Here is a 16,178-nt window from a genome sequence, read left to right on the forward strand (position 1 = left end):
AAACAGTAATTGGCATTCTAACAAGAGTGGTTCCTGTGTCAGTGGAAAAATTGCAGCTCATGGTTGATACAGTACACCGACTGGGGAAAAAAGACAATGCTGTGAACAATAAAGTGCCTAGACCAATCATTATTCAGTTTAGCATGAGGACGGCTAGGGACGAAGTATGGAGGAAGTCCAAAGAGGCCAGGGTCTGCAAAGAACTGAACATAAAATTTAAAGAGGACTTCTCCAAAGAAGACCGTGAAGCTCGGATCAAGCTGTGGCCCAAGGTACAGGAAGCTCAAAATGATGGCAGAAGAGCATTCCTGAAGGAGGGTTATGCAATAATAGCCGGTAAAAGAATTGATCCGTGAGATACATTTAAAGTAATGTTTTAGCTATATGTTGAGCTACAGAGAGTTATAGTTGCTACTTACAAAGAGGGGGTAGTATTTTGGTAATGTGGCTGAGCACTGTTAAAAATGACATATGCAGGACACTAGGCTTATTCCTGCTTGAAGATTTCCTTTTCTTCTCGTAAGTGTCAAAGAAGCCAGTTTTGTTCTTGTTTTGTATTTTGTTGTTCTCTTTTCTTCACTTCTACATGGCTGTTCTAATAAGTTCTTTAAATGTTCGAGGCTTAAAAGACAATGTTAAACGTAAGGCCATTTTTTTATTTTGCAAAGAAATCAAGGCAAACATTCTGTTTTTACAAGAAACACATTCTAGTAAGGAAGAGGAAACGTTTTGGAAACATCAATGGGGAGAAGGTATTCTTTATTCACATGGTACTGCTCACTCAGCAGGAGTGATGATTTTGTTTAACAATTTTGCAGGGAAAGTTATTGATCATAATAGTGATGAAGCAGGACATTGGATTATGGTGTTGGTAGACGTCTGTGAACAGAAAATTATTCTTATTAACGTGTATGGTTACAACAACAGGTCTCTAAATAGAAACATGATGGTAAATCTAAGTAAATTGATTGTACATTGGAGCAATACGTATGGTTCTACTCAGGTAATAACTGGAGGCGATTTTAACCTGGCACCTAACTCATGGCTTGACAGACAACCACAGAGAGGGGAACAACCAGAATACGATAGCATTATCTGTGACTTTTGTACGGCTACTAATATGATGGATTATTGGAGGATGACAAACCCTAATACAAAGAAATATACTTGGTTTAGTCCAACAAATAAGAACGTGTGTTCAAGACTAGATTATTGGCTTGTCTCCCAAACAATATCATCATATGTTACTAAATGTGAAACCCAATCAGCCCCACTTACTGATCATTGTCTGATAAGTCTCTCATTATCTTTACGTAAACAACAAAGATCTGGGAACATATGGAAATTTAATAATAGTTTATTACAGAACAAAGACTTCTGTACACAAGTTAAAAGAATTAGTTTAGAAATTGATAATATGATGATGACTAATGTCAGCAAATGGGAATGGTTTAAATATAGTGTTAAACAACTAGCTATAGAATCAGGAAAGAAAGTATCTGCCCTACACATACGTAAACAGAAAAATCTAATTGAACAAATACATTTGTTATGTAGTAAACCTTATATGACTGAAGAAGAGTCAGAAAGCTTACAATCCTTACAAAAACAACTAGATGATTTGTACCTGATTAAGGCTAAAGGAGCATATGTAAGGTCTAAAGCAAAGTGGATTGAACATGGAGAAAAAAAATCATCTTATTTCTATGGTCTAGAGAAACGTAGACAAACAAAGAAAAAAATAACTAAATTGAGTAAGGATGGAACTATGTTAGAGGACCCAAAACAAATAAGTGAGGAAATTAGCATATTTTATAGCAATTTGTATAAACCAAGGATCCAAAAAGAGAATGCAGATATTCTTTTTGATATGATCAAAGACCAGGTTAAAAAATTAGAAGAGGAAGATAAATTATGGTTAGAAGAAGATTTGAATATATCCGAAATAGAAACAGCCCTGAGACAAATGAAAAATGGAAAATCGCCTGGAATTGATGGCCTAACGATTGAATTTTATAAGACTTTTTGGCAAGACATTAAAGATTTGTTATTTAAAGCTTTTTTGGATTGTTTAAATAATGGAGAATTATCTCCAACAATGAAAACGGGATTAATAACTTTATTGCCCAAACCAAACAAAGATTTACAAGTGCTAGATAATTGGAGACCCATAACACTTTTATGTAACGATTACAAATTATTAGCCTTAGCATATGCAAATAGGATTAAAAGCGTCTTAACAAAACTAATTGACGAGTATCAGTCAGCATTTATTAAAGGAAGGCAGATTCATAATAACATAAGATTAATATTAGATATGATAGACTACCGATCCTTTATTAATACAGAAAGTTTAATATTATTTATTGATTTTTTTAAAGCTTTTGATTCAATAGACCATGATTTTTTATTTAGATCTTTAGAACTTTTTGGTTTTGGAAACAAGTTTTGCAAAGTGATCAAACTGTTTTACAACCAGATCTATAGTTATGTTTCTCTCAACCCAGGCATAACACCTAGAATAGACGTATCCTGTGGAATTCGGCAAGGTTGTCCAATTTCTCCAAAATTATTTATTCTTTGCACTCAATTAATGGCCTACCTCATAGTGAACCATCCAGACATTGAAGGAATAAATATATTTGATACTGAACTGAAAATATGTCAGTTCGCGGATGACACAGTAATATTTTTGAAGGATAAATTAATACTTGAGAAAGCATTGATGGTAATTTCAGTTTTTTCTAAAGCTTCAGGCCTGTATCTGAATCTAAAGAAATGTGAACTTCTACCACTTTATGATTGTTTGGAAAATAGCATAAGGACGATTCCAGTGAAAAATGAAGTAAAATATTTGGGCATTTATTTAAACAAAGATATCAAAACTAGAGAGTCAAAAAACCTAAAAGACAAAATTGAAGGTATGTCCAAAACATTAAATCATTGGTTGATGAGAGATATCACAATTTTTGGACGCAATTTATTATCCAAATCAGAGGGTGTCTCTAAGATGGTCTACCCAGCCTATTCATTATACATTACCCCGAAAAGTATTAAAAAGATTAACTCCATAATCTATCAGTTCATTTGGCGCAATAAAACACATTACATTAGAAAATCACAACTCATCAAAGATTACTCCAAAGGAGGTATAAGGACAATTGATTTTCAATCGATGGTTGGAGCATTTAAAATAAACTGGATAAAAGCTTTCCTCTTAAAACCCGACTCCATATGGTTCCATATCCCTAAAAATATCTTCAAAAGGGTGGGAGGGTTGGATTTTCTCCTGAAATGTGATTTTGATGTATTGAAGTTGCCTGTCAAACTGTCAGAATATCATAAGCAAGCCTTATATTATTGGAAGATGATTTTTGCCCATAACTTCACGCCTCATGGCTCCACCTTGTGGAATAACAGGACCATTACAATTAATAGGAAATCATTATTCATTAAAGAGTGGTATGAAAAAAACATTATCTTCATAACAGATTTACTTGATGAGAAGGGGCAGTTTCTCAGAATAGGTGTTTTCAATGCCAAATTTAACATTCAGTGTTCCCTTAGAGAATATAACAAAGTTTGTAATGTGATACCTTTACCTCTGTTGAGTTTGATACAGGGTTATTTATATTACTCTAAGGGACAAATAAGTTTACCTTCTTTACAGCTAAATCAGATTCCTTTAACTAATAAAAAGTGTAATAATAAAATCATAAAAGTAATGTTTAAAAATAAATTATTTCACGATGTTAATAGTAAAACAAAATTAAAAGGGAGAAATGTTAAAATAATGAACGAATATACACATTTTTTGAAATGGCCTATCCCCCCCAAGGTTAAAGAAATGCAATTTAAAATAATCAATGGTTATTACCCAGCAGCAGAAATGCTTAAAAAAAGATTTGGTTTTGAGGTGGAGCCATGTGGATTTTGTTTACGTGATGAAGAAAGTATTGAGCATTTGTTTTTTTCCTGTTCAGTAACAACTAAATTCTGGCAGGATCTGGTAAACTGGATGAGTGTAGGAATAGATGGGATGACCCCACTGACCATAACACAGGTTTTATACAATACTGATATTCTGTCTAAGGAGCTTGCCATGCTTTACAATGTGGTAATAATTATGGGCAAATACCACATCCATAAGTGTAAATGGCAAAACAAAAGACCTTCCCTAAGTGGGTTGAAGATTGAACTGAAGTCTTTTCTTTCATCCCTAGAATTACTGAAGGAGTCATGTAATGCTGCAGTATTGATATGTGAGAATGTAACCCAGTTTCTATCCCTTAAATGATTGTGTTTCATTTGGTGTACCAAGTAAGCCGCATGTATATTAACGTGTTGTCAGAAAGGGAAAGGTTAGATGTCAAAGAATGGCCTTCACATTTCTATATTGTTTTATTTTTATTTATTTATGTATTTATTTTTCCCTATTCTTCCAATTTTTTTTTCTCATGATGTTGTTGCACTAATGTTAACTCCTGATGAGAGTTTGTAAATGTGTGCAAAGACTTAATAAAAAAAAATAATAAAAAAAAATAAATAAATAATAATGGTTGCTTCTATTTGGTCGTCTCTGCTGGGTGGGCAACCACGCCCCGTCGTATTTTAATAGGGGCGTCAGTGTAAGCGTGATACTGCGTGCTATCTAAAAACTACAATACCCAACATTACCAACTAGAAGTAGCGACATTTTACGACTTTATTTACAGCACTTCACGGCAGTTGTAAAAGGTTGGTCATACTGATGGTTAGTTAAGTTTTACATGAGGTTGGGATCTGTGTTTCATGCTGAAGAGGCTGGTAAGAATAAAAACAATTACAATTAGCCTTTATAATAATAGAAAGAATGATTGAATTGTTTTATTCGTTTTTCTTTTTGTAAATTACTGAAATCGCTAGTTTACTTGTAAACTACTGATGGCGGCATTGATAGGGTTGCTGTTGTGTGTCACATCTGACACTAAAAATGAAAAAACACACGCTTAATGTTATTTTATTGTATTTTTAGAATATTCACTACCCGAAGCAAATGTTAAGTATCGTTGTCAATAAATACGCATAATGAAATTCACTAAACTTTAATGTGCATTCTGCATGTATACCGTGTTTACTGTTGTTGCAATTTTTCAGGTGATAGCAATAACAAATTAGGGGCGGCAATTAAGCGTTTTAACGGCTAATTAACGTAGTTTTGTAATGTTCGTAAATGACGCTGATATCAGTGAGACGTAGGCGGCTCAACAACTTGCATTTCTTTCCTCTTTATTCATGCTTGCGTTGCCAGGAAAGACTTAGACCCCCATGGAAAATTACTGCAAGGCCCGCACGGTGGAGCAGCCGTGTCCCTGTCCGTTCCCTGGGCTGCCCAGTGACACCCCTGAAGTGCGCGTGAAAGACGGCAGCAAGATTCGCAACTTGATGGGCTTCGCCGTGGGTCGCATGGACGTCGAGGCCGTCCGCTGCATCCTGTTCTCGGGGACCGGCCGGAGCGTGGCGAAGGCCATCACGTGCGTGGAGATCCTGAAGCGGCGCGTGAAAGGACTGCACCAGCACACACACCTCCTCTACCATACCGTGCAGGAGATATGGGAGCCGCGAGAGCCCGACGCCAGCCTGGACACACTCACCGTGAGCAGGAATGTGCCGGCCATTTGGGTGCTGCTTTCCAAAGACCCTCTGGACCCCACACGACCCGGATACCAGGCCCCTGGCAGGATTGATACTCTCTGGGCACAGGCTGCCAAAGAAGAGGAGGCGGAGCATAAGCAGGGGTCCAGGAGGAAGAGAGGAGGAGGAGGAAGAGGAGGAGGTGGTAGTGGAAGGGGCAAGGGGGGCTCTGCTCGGCAGGGGGTGCGTTGGGAAGGTGGTAAAGTGCAAAAACAAGGACTGCAGCACCGATGAACCCCCTCTCCCCCCACATCGTGTCCCTGACTGTCCAGAATGACCAAACTGTGCATGAAACCCTCGTGGTGTTTCTAAGACTAATGAGAAATGAATGGTAAGATGGTGCACAGAATGATGTATTGGGTGACAAAGATCTCGCCTCAAAAGTAACAGCAAATAAGTAAATACTTGGCTAATAATACTGCTTTGTGGCCAAACAAGAAATCTAGTGTATTTAATTTTTTTTTTTACTCCTTGCTGAAATAAACATTTGATAATTGAAGTTCAGTTTTTCTGCTTTTACTTGTCTTGAAATTGTCAAGCTTTGTACATCATTAATGACTGAGAATTTTCAGTTTACAATTAATGGATGCACTCTTCCTACTTTTGACAAACACTGGAACAGCCAAAGTAATTTCGGACAGCCAAGAAATAGATGCAAATTGGATGTAAATCTATCACTGTCTTAGTGGCACTGACAGGTTGTTTGGAGATTTGACTTGTTTTAAGAAAATGGATATTCATATGGTGGCCGGCAACTTGCTCAGGACACATTTTGCACACATCATCATCCTGGGAAAATGGACAAAACGGCTGAGGAAGAGAAAATTAAAAGCATGTTGTCTGATGTGCGTCTTAAAAAAATGACTGCTGTTCCAGATTTCCCTAATTGTAATGCAAAGTTCAGCTAGATTTTTGGTTTATGTTTGCATTTCAAATGTTTTGGATGAGGAGGAGTGAGTGAGGCAAAGGGTGACATTTTGTTCTTAACTAAAGGAGCTTTAAGGTATGTATCACACATGATATAATGAATTGTATTTGGATGGCTTTTGGCACTTAGTTTATAATGTTTTTGTTTTTTACATTTTATAGTACAAGATCAGTCAAGTAATTAATTTCATGTTTGCAATTTGTAAGTTTTTGTTATTTTATGTTACTTGCAGTGGAAATACCTCACTGGATGTTCTGAGTCACAAGCGCACACATTTTTGGATCATTTTAAAGGTATGGAATAGATTTGATAAATATTCTCATATCTAGAATGCAGGATTTGTTTTTAACAACTAAAAACTGCTTGACTTTAAAATGTAGCTGTATTTCCAGAAGACTTTTTACGTTAAGAAACTTATTATTGGTAACCGGAATATTATTTTAACCATGCTACAATAACAGTGGAATTTGAGATGGAAAATGTAAAGTCAAAGAAATCACCTAGCATACATTTTTTATGTAATATACATACGTGTGTGTGTTTATGTATGTATAATGTCTTTATCTATGTAAGTACCAGTGGTGAGTTCATGACTGCGCACTGTCTGAAATTGTCAGGAATTTTTTTTTGCCACATGTCTCTGTAACATGAAAATATTAAACAGGCTTTTTGTTTATGAAGTGTTAATTTAAACCATCCAGCAAACAGTCTTGCCTCCCTGTTAGTCTTTTGGAGACACAATGCAGCTGAGCCTGGTCAGGGTGTTCATATTCTCAACCCTCTATCCAGGTGAGTTTTTTTTTTTTTTCTATAGCCCAAAATTAATGAGCAAACCTCTGGATTATAATATCTGCCAAGTAGCTACTGATAGTGTTTTTACGTCATTTTCGGTATTTATCTATCCATCCACCCCTTAGTCCTCCAGTAGGTCCCCCTGATCATGGTTTCAGAAAGCTTTCATTTTTTTATTATTATTGTTTGTGTTGTGGATGTGTTGCATTAATAACAGGCTTAACTGAGAGCTGCGGACAGTGTTGTGCTACGTCGTCTGATATAGTAACAGCACGCTTGCGTCTTTATTCCTGTTCTCTGATGTTCTCTACTTGGTTTTGCTTCTGTTTTGTAGGGTTCGCTCTTAGCCAAAACTCTGGTGTAAAGTTTATCACCGCTTTTCCTGAGAATGTAGCCTACTATCACCCAATACCACCCACACTCCAGCTGTTGATCACCTCCTACCAGGACAACACCTGGGTGAATATCACCGTAGGAATGCAGGGCCTGGAAATCAGCAATGTCCTTTCTGATTGGGAAGTGTGGCCGGTGGTGCTTTCGAGCCAAGAACGGCAGTGGTACAATGAATCACAGAGAACCACGTGCATCTACAGCAACAGACCAATCACCGTGCTGTCTGCCAGTAGTAGGAATGACAGCACAGAGATCAGCGTATTGTACCCAGTGAGTAGCCTGGACAACGAATACTTTCTCACCGCCCCAGCAAATGCCAAAACGAACGAATCGTTCAACTTTGTCGTCGTGAACGAGGAAGATGTAAACAACTTGACCGTGCAAGGGCAAGACGGCGGGAATGATGTCCATCTTCAGCCTTACCGAAGCACTCAGTTCCCCATCGACCCCCAGTTTTTGACGCAGGTGAATGCTGAAGAGCTTGTGGCGGTGCTTTTGGGAAACCCCTGCTTGGAGGTAGGTGAGTGTGGCTGCAGCATGGCGTTCGAGCAGCTGCTTCCATTCAGCATGTGGGGGAAGGAATATGTCTTGCCGGCACTACCAGCTCCCAGCAGCCTGGAAAGCTTGCTCGTGGTCGGCAGGGCTAAGGACGAACTGAAGATTTTGTCAAATCCCAACCTTCACCTCCAGTTCAGCACACCCAGGTCGCTCACCCTCCTGGGGCCCGGCTTCCTCATGAACCTTCTACCGATGGAGAACTGGACCTACAACTTCCTGCTTCATACCTTCTCCAACTTCTCCAACTTTGCCCTGCTGGTGGTGGAGACCTCAGAAATAGATGGGCTGAGGTTGAAACCAGTCTGTGAGGTGGACTGTGATGAACAAAGTGCTTTGTCTGTTAACTGGACCGCAGTTTCCACCACCGTGTATTCTCAAGGAATTCTGGAGCTGGACACATCAAAAAGCACTTATCTGATCTGGCATCTGACCTCCACGATGGCAGTGTATACCTTTGGGACACACCTCTATTCAAACAGGTCCTATGGAAGTACTGCTTTGAGCCTCCCGAGGGTTACAGGTACAATCTCTTACGTGGGGCATTACACAATAGATATTATGGGTTACATGGGATTACACAGCATGTTGCATTAAATTAATTCTGTGTTATGCATTACACAAGTTCTGTTTCACAGTTCAATATGTTAAAACGTATTAGCTACAGTGTTGCGTCATCGAACAGATTTGGGGGGGGTTCATTTCCCAACTGGGAATTTTTCTGTTTGGGTTCATGTCCATGCGATGGCCCATTACAGACCACTTGTGTCCTGCCACTGGGCCGCGAACCACTGTTTGGCAAATCCTGCTGCAAGACCATGGCGCTTTAGCAGAGGGTTTTATCGCAGATACTTAGTGATTCTCAGATTATCGTCGGACTGTATGGAGCCATCATTACGCTGGCATGTGCCACTTTGAATGAAGAGCAGGACGTGTGTTTCTGGTGCCAGGAAAGGTACGGCATGTAGAACTGGCTTCACCGCAGCAGGGTTACGCCTCAGTGACTTTCAATCCCCCAGTCAAATTCCTTGCATCTGCCAGGCAAATCAATCCGGTTGCCCTGATTCCACGCCTGGACTGCGGTATGTCAGACGAACTGGGCCATTCACTGGCTAAGCTAGGTACAGTGTGAGCCCTGTGTTCCGGACCGAAACAGAGCCAAGCAGTGTGCAGGTCTATGCTTTTTTTTGCCTCTGGAAACAAAAAAATTTGTAGACAAACGTAAAGTAATCTATTAAGGGAACAGAAATATAAAGCACACGCTGAATATGAGAAAGACCTCAGTGTGTATGTTGATGCTTCCATGTCCCACTCTCGCCAGTGTAGGGAAGCAATAAAAAAGACCAATAGGATGTTGGGTTACATCTCTAGGTGTGTGGAGTTTAAGTCAAGGGAGGTGATGCTACGATTATATAATTCCTTGGTAAGACCCCACCTAGAATATTGTGTGCAGGTTTGGTCACCATACCTTAAAAAGGACATTGCTGCCTTGGAAAGGGTCAAGGGAGGTGACCATGGTAACCAAATAGTTACTTCAATATAAGTTCAAATACAAAAGCTCATAGGTGGAAATTAGTGGGAGAACATTTTAAACTTTAAGCACTTTTTTGCACAACTGTTAGTGTTGCACAAGCTAAAACGTTGGGTTCCTTTAAATCAGAGCTAAATAAGATTTTAACAGCTCTGAGCTATTAGTTGAGTTCTCCCCAAACGAGCTTGATGGGATTTCTTATGTTCCTAAGTAAAAGGAGAGCAGTGAGTTCTGTTACTCATCAAAATTTCCTTTCTACCCAGGTTTTTAACACTGTCTCATCCAAGCAATTTGCTTTTCGATACCCTATCAATTAGTGTGACAGTAGATTGTTGCCTGATACTATTTTTCATTTGATTGGTTACTAGCACAGGTACTGTGTAAACCATTATCCCAAGTGTTTTTTTTTTGTCTTACACTACATTCATTGCATTTTATGGAAATTTTTGGGAAAAAAACATTTTATATAAACATGATGGTGTTCTAATAGTAATGCATATGTGACAGCTGCTGACTGTGCTTGCATGTATTGTGTGTGCAGGCTACCTGGTTCTGGTCAGGGATGGGCAGAACTGGACCTCGGCGCTGCAGCAGTGCCAAGCCCTCGGCGGTGCCCTGGGCAGCATCACTAACGCGGACGTCGAGCTGCAGCTCACCAGTCTACTTAAGGATTCGGGCCTGGATGGTGTCTGGATCGGCCTGCGTAAGAGCGTGTTCACGGGACAGTGGTACTGGCTCAGCAAGGCCCCCTTGGGCACCACTTACTGGGCCAACCACGAGCCCAAAAACAACACACAGGCCTGGTGTGCTGTGGCGTCTCTGGAAGACGACAACATCAGATGGAACAGCGAGATCTGCTGTTCTTCACATCCTTTCGTGTGCTATATGTGATCGTAGGGCCCTTTGCCTGCTGTATGGGATAGAGGGCCCTTTGCCTGTTGTATGGGATAGAGGGCCCTTTGCCTGCTGTATGGGATAGAGGGCCCTTTGCCTGTTGTATGGGATAGAGGGCCCTTTGCCTGCTGTATGGGATAGAGGGCCCTTTGCCTGCTGTATGGGATAGAGGGCCCTTTGCCTGCTGTATGGGATAGAGGGCCCTTTGCCTGCTGTATGGGATAGAGGGCCCTTTGCCTGCTATTTGTGATATGAGGGCCCTTTGCCTGCTATTTGCGATACGAGGGCCCTTCTCCTGCTATTTGCGATACGAGGGCCCTTCGCCTGTTATTTGCGATACGAGGGCCCTTCGCCTGCTATTTGCGATACGAGGGCCCTTCGCCTGCTATTTGCGATACGAGGGCCCTTCGCCTGCTATTTGCGATACGAGGGCCCTTCGCCTGCTATTTGCGATACGAGGGCCCTTCGCCTGCTATTTGCGATACGAGGGCCCTTCGCCTGCTATTTGCGATACGAGGGCCCTTTGCCTGCTATATGCCATAGGAGGGCCTTTCTGTTAGGGCCCTTTGTTTCTTTTCTGTAATAGCATCTCCTTTCAGTTAGCGACTATCCTCAGCTTTTCGTTGGATTAAGGTTCCTATTGGCTAAACACTGAGCTTTTCATTTTTCAGTTATACTGGGCTGGTAGAGTTTGCCTGTTCTTTACCATTACTGTGTCCATTGACTTCTTATTACAAAGTATCTTCAATTCAGAGTATGTGTAAATGAACGTCAAGATTAATGACATTAAAAAAGTATCGGCAGCATTTCACTGGTGTCTTTCTCTTCCGGGGTCCTTTGTGGCGGGTATCGTCATGTGACGGTAAACACCCATGATGCACAGCAGCCGCAGCTTCCAGCTAGCATTGGCACACCTTATAATCAGCATAAATGACACTTCACACAATATGCTGTTCAATGCTCATCCATCCATCCATCACTGTAAGTGCTTAATCCCAACTGGGGTCGCGGGGGGGCCCAGAGCCTATCCCAGGAACAGGCGGGAACCAACACTGGGCAGTCGCCAACACACTGCAGGGCACACACACAGCTACAGGGGCAACTTCGAGTCGCCAATCAACCTGCCCTGTACGCTCTTGGACCCTGGGAGGAAACCAGAGCCCCCAGCAGAAACCGACAGGAACACGGGGAGAGCATGCAAACTCCACACAGAAAGGTCCTACACCCAACCCGGGCCCATCTTACTGTAAGGCAGCAGCGCTAACCACTGCGCCAGCACGCCACCCTGTTCAATGCCTGTAAATCAGCAAAAGAAAAGAACATAATGGCCCTTTGTTCTTCTGTGTGACATCTTCGTTCCACTTTATTATCTTAAACCTTAAATTATCTTAAAAGACAAACATGCCAACTCTAGATATAGTGAGCCACTGGCATAGGGCTCTGCTACCCCAATTAAAAGACCATTTTGCATACACTTGAACCAAGCAAGATTAGATATGATTTATGCTTGTACTCATATTTAGCATACATGCAGTGGCAGCCTGGAGACACAAGGGGGAGCCCAACACTGCCTCATTGTTACATAGGCTTCCCTTTTAGCTGAGCTGCTCAAACTGATGCAAGAGGGGTGTGACTTAACTCAAGAGACAAAATCATAGCTCACTGGGGTACGACTCGGCAGAGACCAGGACGGCCAGGCCCTGAGTTTCAGAAGGAGAGCACATCATATCACTGCCACTGCCGCCAGAGCAGCCAAGCAAGCCAGCCCAGAAAGAGCAGCACTTTGGCCCCCAGTGAGAGCGAGAGAAGCAGGAGCAGGTGAGGAGGCCCAGAGGAGGCCTGTAGAGGGTTGGGCTGCAGGAGGAACAAGGTGGCCTGCTCTCTTCCCAGAGGGTTGGAGGCGGCACAGGTGTAGTGGTGCCCTGGCTGGACGTCGCGCAGTAGACTGGAGGTGTGGTGCTGGCTGGCATCCGCCTGCGAGAGCAAGGTCAGCGGGGGGTCGTCCCGGGGGTGCTCAGGGCTGCTCCACTGCACATCCGGGAGGGGCGAGCCTTGGACCCGGCACACTGCACTGTAGCCTGACTCCTCACTGCCCTCTACTGACAGTCCCAGGATCTGCGGGGCAGCTGAACAGCACATAAAGAGTTTATGGGTAAGCAAACATGTTCTGTGGTTCATTCCATAGATTTTTAACTAATAATACTATAGTTCAACCAGGTATCCCTCTTCCATTACTGCTTATCCAGGAGAAGGTCTTACTGAGCCTGGCACCTATCCCATGACGTGGGGGTTTTCTCGTGGGCATGCCCCACACACACTCACCCTCCACCCGCAGGTGCATGCCCCTCTTGTTCTGGAAGCTGGCATGTGGGTGACCAGGCACCTCCACACGGCAGTAGTAGTGGCCACTGTCCTGCAGGGCGGCGCTGTTGATCCGGAGCGACAGGTCGTGCTGGCGTGGGTCACCCTCCAGGCGGTAGCGCTGGTCCTGGTGCCCCTCGGGCTGGCAGGAGCGGCTGTTGTTGTGGCTGGCGCACTGGAAGAGTACCACTCCAGCAGGGCCGTGGCCCAGGCGCCACTGCACCAGCATGGAGGAGTGCTGCTCGTGTCGCGGGTGCGAGAACGAGCAGGGCAGCACTACAGGGTAGCCCTCCACTGCCCTCACCTCCGGGGGAACCTTCATGGACCAGCCGTCTTCATGTGCCACTGGGCAGAAAAGAGATCAAGTGAGATGGTCAGAGGAGGTGACCCCCAAACTTGCCCTCACCTTTATGGAGAGCAAGATGGAGCAAAAGCAAAAAGAGAATTTTCCCATGGGGATAAATACAGTATCACTTTATTCTATTTTATTCTATTCTATTCTGTTCTATTCTATTCTATTCTTTCTGCTATCTTCTGAAAAAGATTTTAAAATCTAAGCACGAAGTACTGCATGGTCAACTAAGAACCTGACAGACATGCATTTACAAGACAATCTATTGCCATCAGAGCAACAGCTTCTTTGGAGAAATAAAGCTGGAACAATGATAGTTAGTAATAACGGCAGATAGTCGTCCTGCACAGACAAGAGGAACTTGGTTAAAAATATCATTTTCCAGGGGAATAATCGCCACATATCTGTCATCCACATAATAAGTAGCAAGTATATTTAACTTTAGAAATGACTATTCACTTTAGAAATTTTCTATTAAGGGGAGAATTGAGGTCTTACAGTAATCCCATTTCAAGATAGCTTGTAAAATTTTCTGCAAGACTTTACAAAGATCTTTTCCTGATGGTCATTCCAGCCTTTCATGAGGTTCCCAGTAATTCTGAGGTCGCTTGAGCAGAAAATCTCACGTTTTTGCATTGCAGTGATCCGTCCATCATGACGCAGAAACTGAATGTTGCAGGCAGCTCTCCTCTTGTGAAACGCTTCTTATATCTCAAGGTCATTATTTCTTATTTGACCCCGATTTATTCAGCATTACTATTAGAATGCCTAAGTTCACTCTCTGACAGTTTAACACAAAAAATGTTTCGAAATAGTCATGAATAGTTTGAAAATATAACCTGACATCTTAGCGTGTTGTCATTTTCTTGCCATGACCATGTTGAGCCCTGTTACGGTTCTTGTATCGTTAACCATGGGTCAACCATCACATTACTGGTCACTGCCCATTTCGCCCCAACACCAGAATATCTAATAATACAGCCAGAGATCGGCTATCATTCTGCTCTGCCAGTGGATACCACTCTGATACTGAGCATCTGAGTTACTCACCTGCGATGAGGAGGAACAAGGGCATCAGAACGATGGGACATTGGACAGCCATGGTGGTCTGTGATTGCAGGGCGTCAGCTCAAAGTGCCCTGGGCCCGTGAGTCACCGGCACGCGACCCGCACCGTGGTTCTGCTCCGGCCATACACACACACACAGACACACACACTTACACATACACAGACACACACACCCATACACTCATTTGCACATGCCCTACGCACACAGGCACACTCACGCAAACCCACACACACTCACACACACACACACGCATGTAAACAAGCCCCGTTGCAATATTGTATGGTGCCCACAAAAATCTATGTGTAAAACATGGGGTTGAGAATGTCATGGAGAATTTACAGTGCTGTATGAAACTCTTAGGCAGTCAAAGAAAATGGTGTTTAAATGATCTTCATGTTGCTGTAAAATTACGATATATCTGTAAAAGTCTACCAGCTTAGCCATTTCAATACCTCTCCTAAAGTCAACCCAGGATTTGCAGCATCTATCCAACATAGCCACGTCTCGACCACTACCTCACCTCCTACGGCTAATCAATACCTCATTGAATTATTTAATAATTTTGTTATGGCTGGGGTGCCCATGAGGAGAGGTTTGGGAACTGAAGCGGTGTTCATCTAGCCATCGAACTAGATATCAGTAACTTTTTGGAGGACAGAAGACACATTGTTTATTTGTTTGTTTGTGCTCATTTATTTATTTATTTATTATTGTATTACTGTGAAGTTGCATATGTTAGTGTATGTCTGCACTTTTGCACTGTTATTGTTTTTTTTGTATATATACACTTACTACCTAGACAAATAGCCTAAAACATTTTACTGCCTAAGACTTTTGCACAGTACTGCATATATTTAGAGAATTTAGGGAATCAAAAACATTAGGCGACAGGAAGTGATGCGTGTTTAAGCTGGTTTCCTCTTTCCTGAGGCTGTGCTTGTTTGCATGTTTATAAGGAACTTCTGCCCCTTCAGCTTTTCCCCAGGACAAAAAAACTGGGTAAAAAGAGAAATGAAAGGCAGATTTGCCCAGTGGGCAAAGCATTTACTCTGCTGGGCCTTGTCGCCTGCGGGAATGCAGACGGTGTGAAGCTCTGTATACACAGGCACATAGCTGCAAGCTTACAGATTCGAGGTTCTACACAGAACACGGATCCGGGGATCCCCAATTGCGGTCCTACAGGGTCAGTCTGCAACACAGTTTGCGGATTTCCCTGCTCAAACGCACCTTATTCAGCTCAACAGATAATTGGCAGGTTTAGTAGGTGTGTTTGAGCAGGGAAATCTGCAAATGTGTCACAGACTGACTATCTAGGTCCTCAAGTAGCAGCGCACCTTACAAATGTTCTACATCTCCCAGTACAACGCTGTTGTGCTTGTCCGTGTGAGTTCATCTTCAGTGGATACGTCTTCGTCTGTAGAGCGATCCCAATCAGGGCCAGCCAGATATGAGGTCACCAAGGTCCGGACCTCGGTAATTTTTTAAAGAGCTAAAGATAAAATTAGAAGCTAAATATTCACCTGGATAAAAAAAATCAGCTGTCGAAAATGTCTGTGGGCCAAGTGCATTCTTAATTCAGTTAGAATGTGTTATTAATAGTGTCCACTGTGCGTGTGTGTGTGTGTGTGTG

General features: G+C 42.3%; 3 protein-coding genes across 9 annotated transcripts; 2 read left to right on the forward strand and 1 right to left on the reverse strand.

Moving 5' to 3' along the window:
* The first annotated feature begins 4,648 nt into the window (after positions 1–4,648).
* rpp25l (ribonuclease P/MRP 25 subunit-like) lies at positions 4,649–6,172 on the forward strand. Of its 2 annotated transcripts, none has more exons than XM_072716308.1 (2): positions 4,649–4,737; positions 5,291–6,172. In XM_072716308.1, exon 2 carries the CDS (start codon positions 5,308–5,310, stop codon positions 5,905–5,907), a length of 600 nt encoding a protein of 199 aa, XP_072572409.1. In that variant the 5' UTR covers positions 4,649–4,737; positions 5,291–5,307; the 3' UTR covers positions 5,908–6,172. The 2 variants fall into 2 exon arrangements, with proteins under 2 accessions (XP_072572409.1, XP_023694770.1); XM_023839002.2 differs by having other exon boundaries at positions 4,714–4,806.
* LOC111857820 (IgGFc-binding protein-like) lies at positions 5,868–11,574 on the forward strand. Of its 6 annotated transcripts, none has more exons than XM_023838995.2 (5): positions 5,868–6,004; positions 6,834–6,894; positions 7,327–7,390; positions 7,728–8,864; positions 10,414–11,574. In XM_023838995.2, exons 1-5 carry the CDS (start codon positions 5,904–5,906, stop codon positions 10,761–10,763), a joined length of 1,713 nt encoding a protein of 570 aa, XP_023694763.2. In that variant the 5' UTR covers positions 5,868–5,903; the 3' UTR covers positions 10,764–11,574. The 6 variants fall into 6 exon arrangements, with proteins under 6 accessions (XP_023694763.2, XP_023694769.2, XP_023694766.2 ...); XM_023839001.2 differs by having other exon boundaries at positions 5,956–6,004; positions 7,303–7,390; XM_023838998.2 differs by lacking the exon at positions 5,868–6,004 and adding an exon at positions 6,309–6,676 and having other exon boundaries at positions 7,283–7,390.
* A 558-nt stretch (positions 11,575–12,132) lies between these two features.
* On the reverse strand, positions 12,133–15,172 carry LOC111857849 (sialic acid-binding Ig-like lectin 15). Its single transcript, XM_023839051.2, has 3 exons — positions 14,530–15,172; positions 13,089–13,472; positions 12,133–12,892 (listed from the first exon to the last, which is right to left on the reverse strand). The coding sequence occupies exons 1-3, from the start codon at positions 14,579–14,581 to the stop codon at positions 12,495–12,497; spliced, it is 834 nt and encodes a 277-aa protein (XP_023694819.1). The 5' UTR covers positions 14,582–15,172; the 3' UTR covers positions 12,133–12,494.
* Positions 15,173–16,178: the final 1,006 nt, after the last annotated feature.

Source organism: Paramormyrops kingsleyae, chromosome 9 (assembly GCF_048594095.1).
Source record: "Paramormyrops kingsleyae isolate MSU_618 chromosome 9, PKINGS_0.4, whole genome shotgun sequence".
Lineage (NCBI taxonomy): Eukaryota > Metazoa > Chordata > Actinopteri > Osteoglossiformes > Mormyridae > Paramormyrops > Paramormyrops kingsleyae.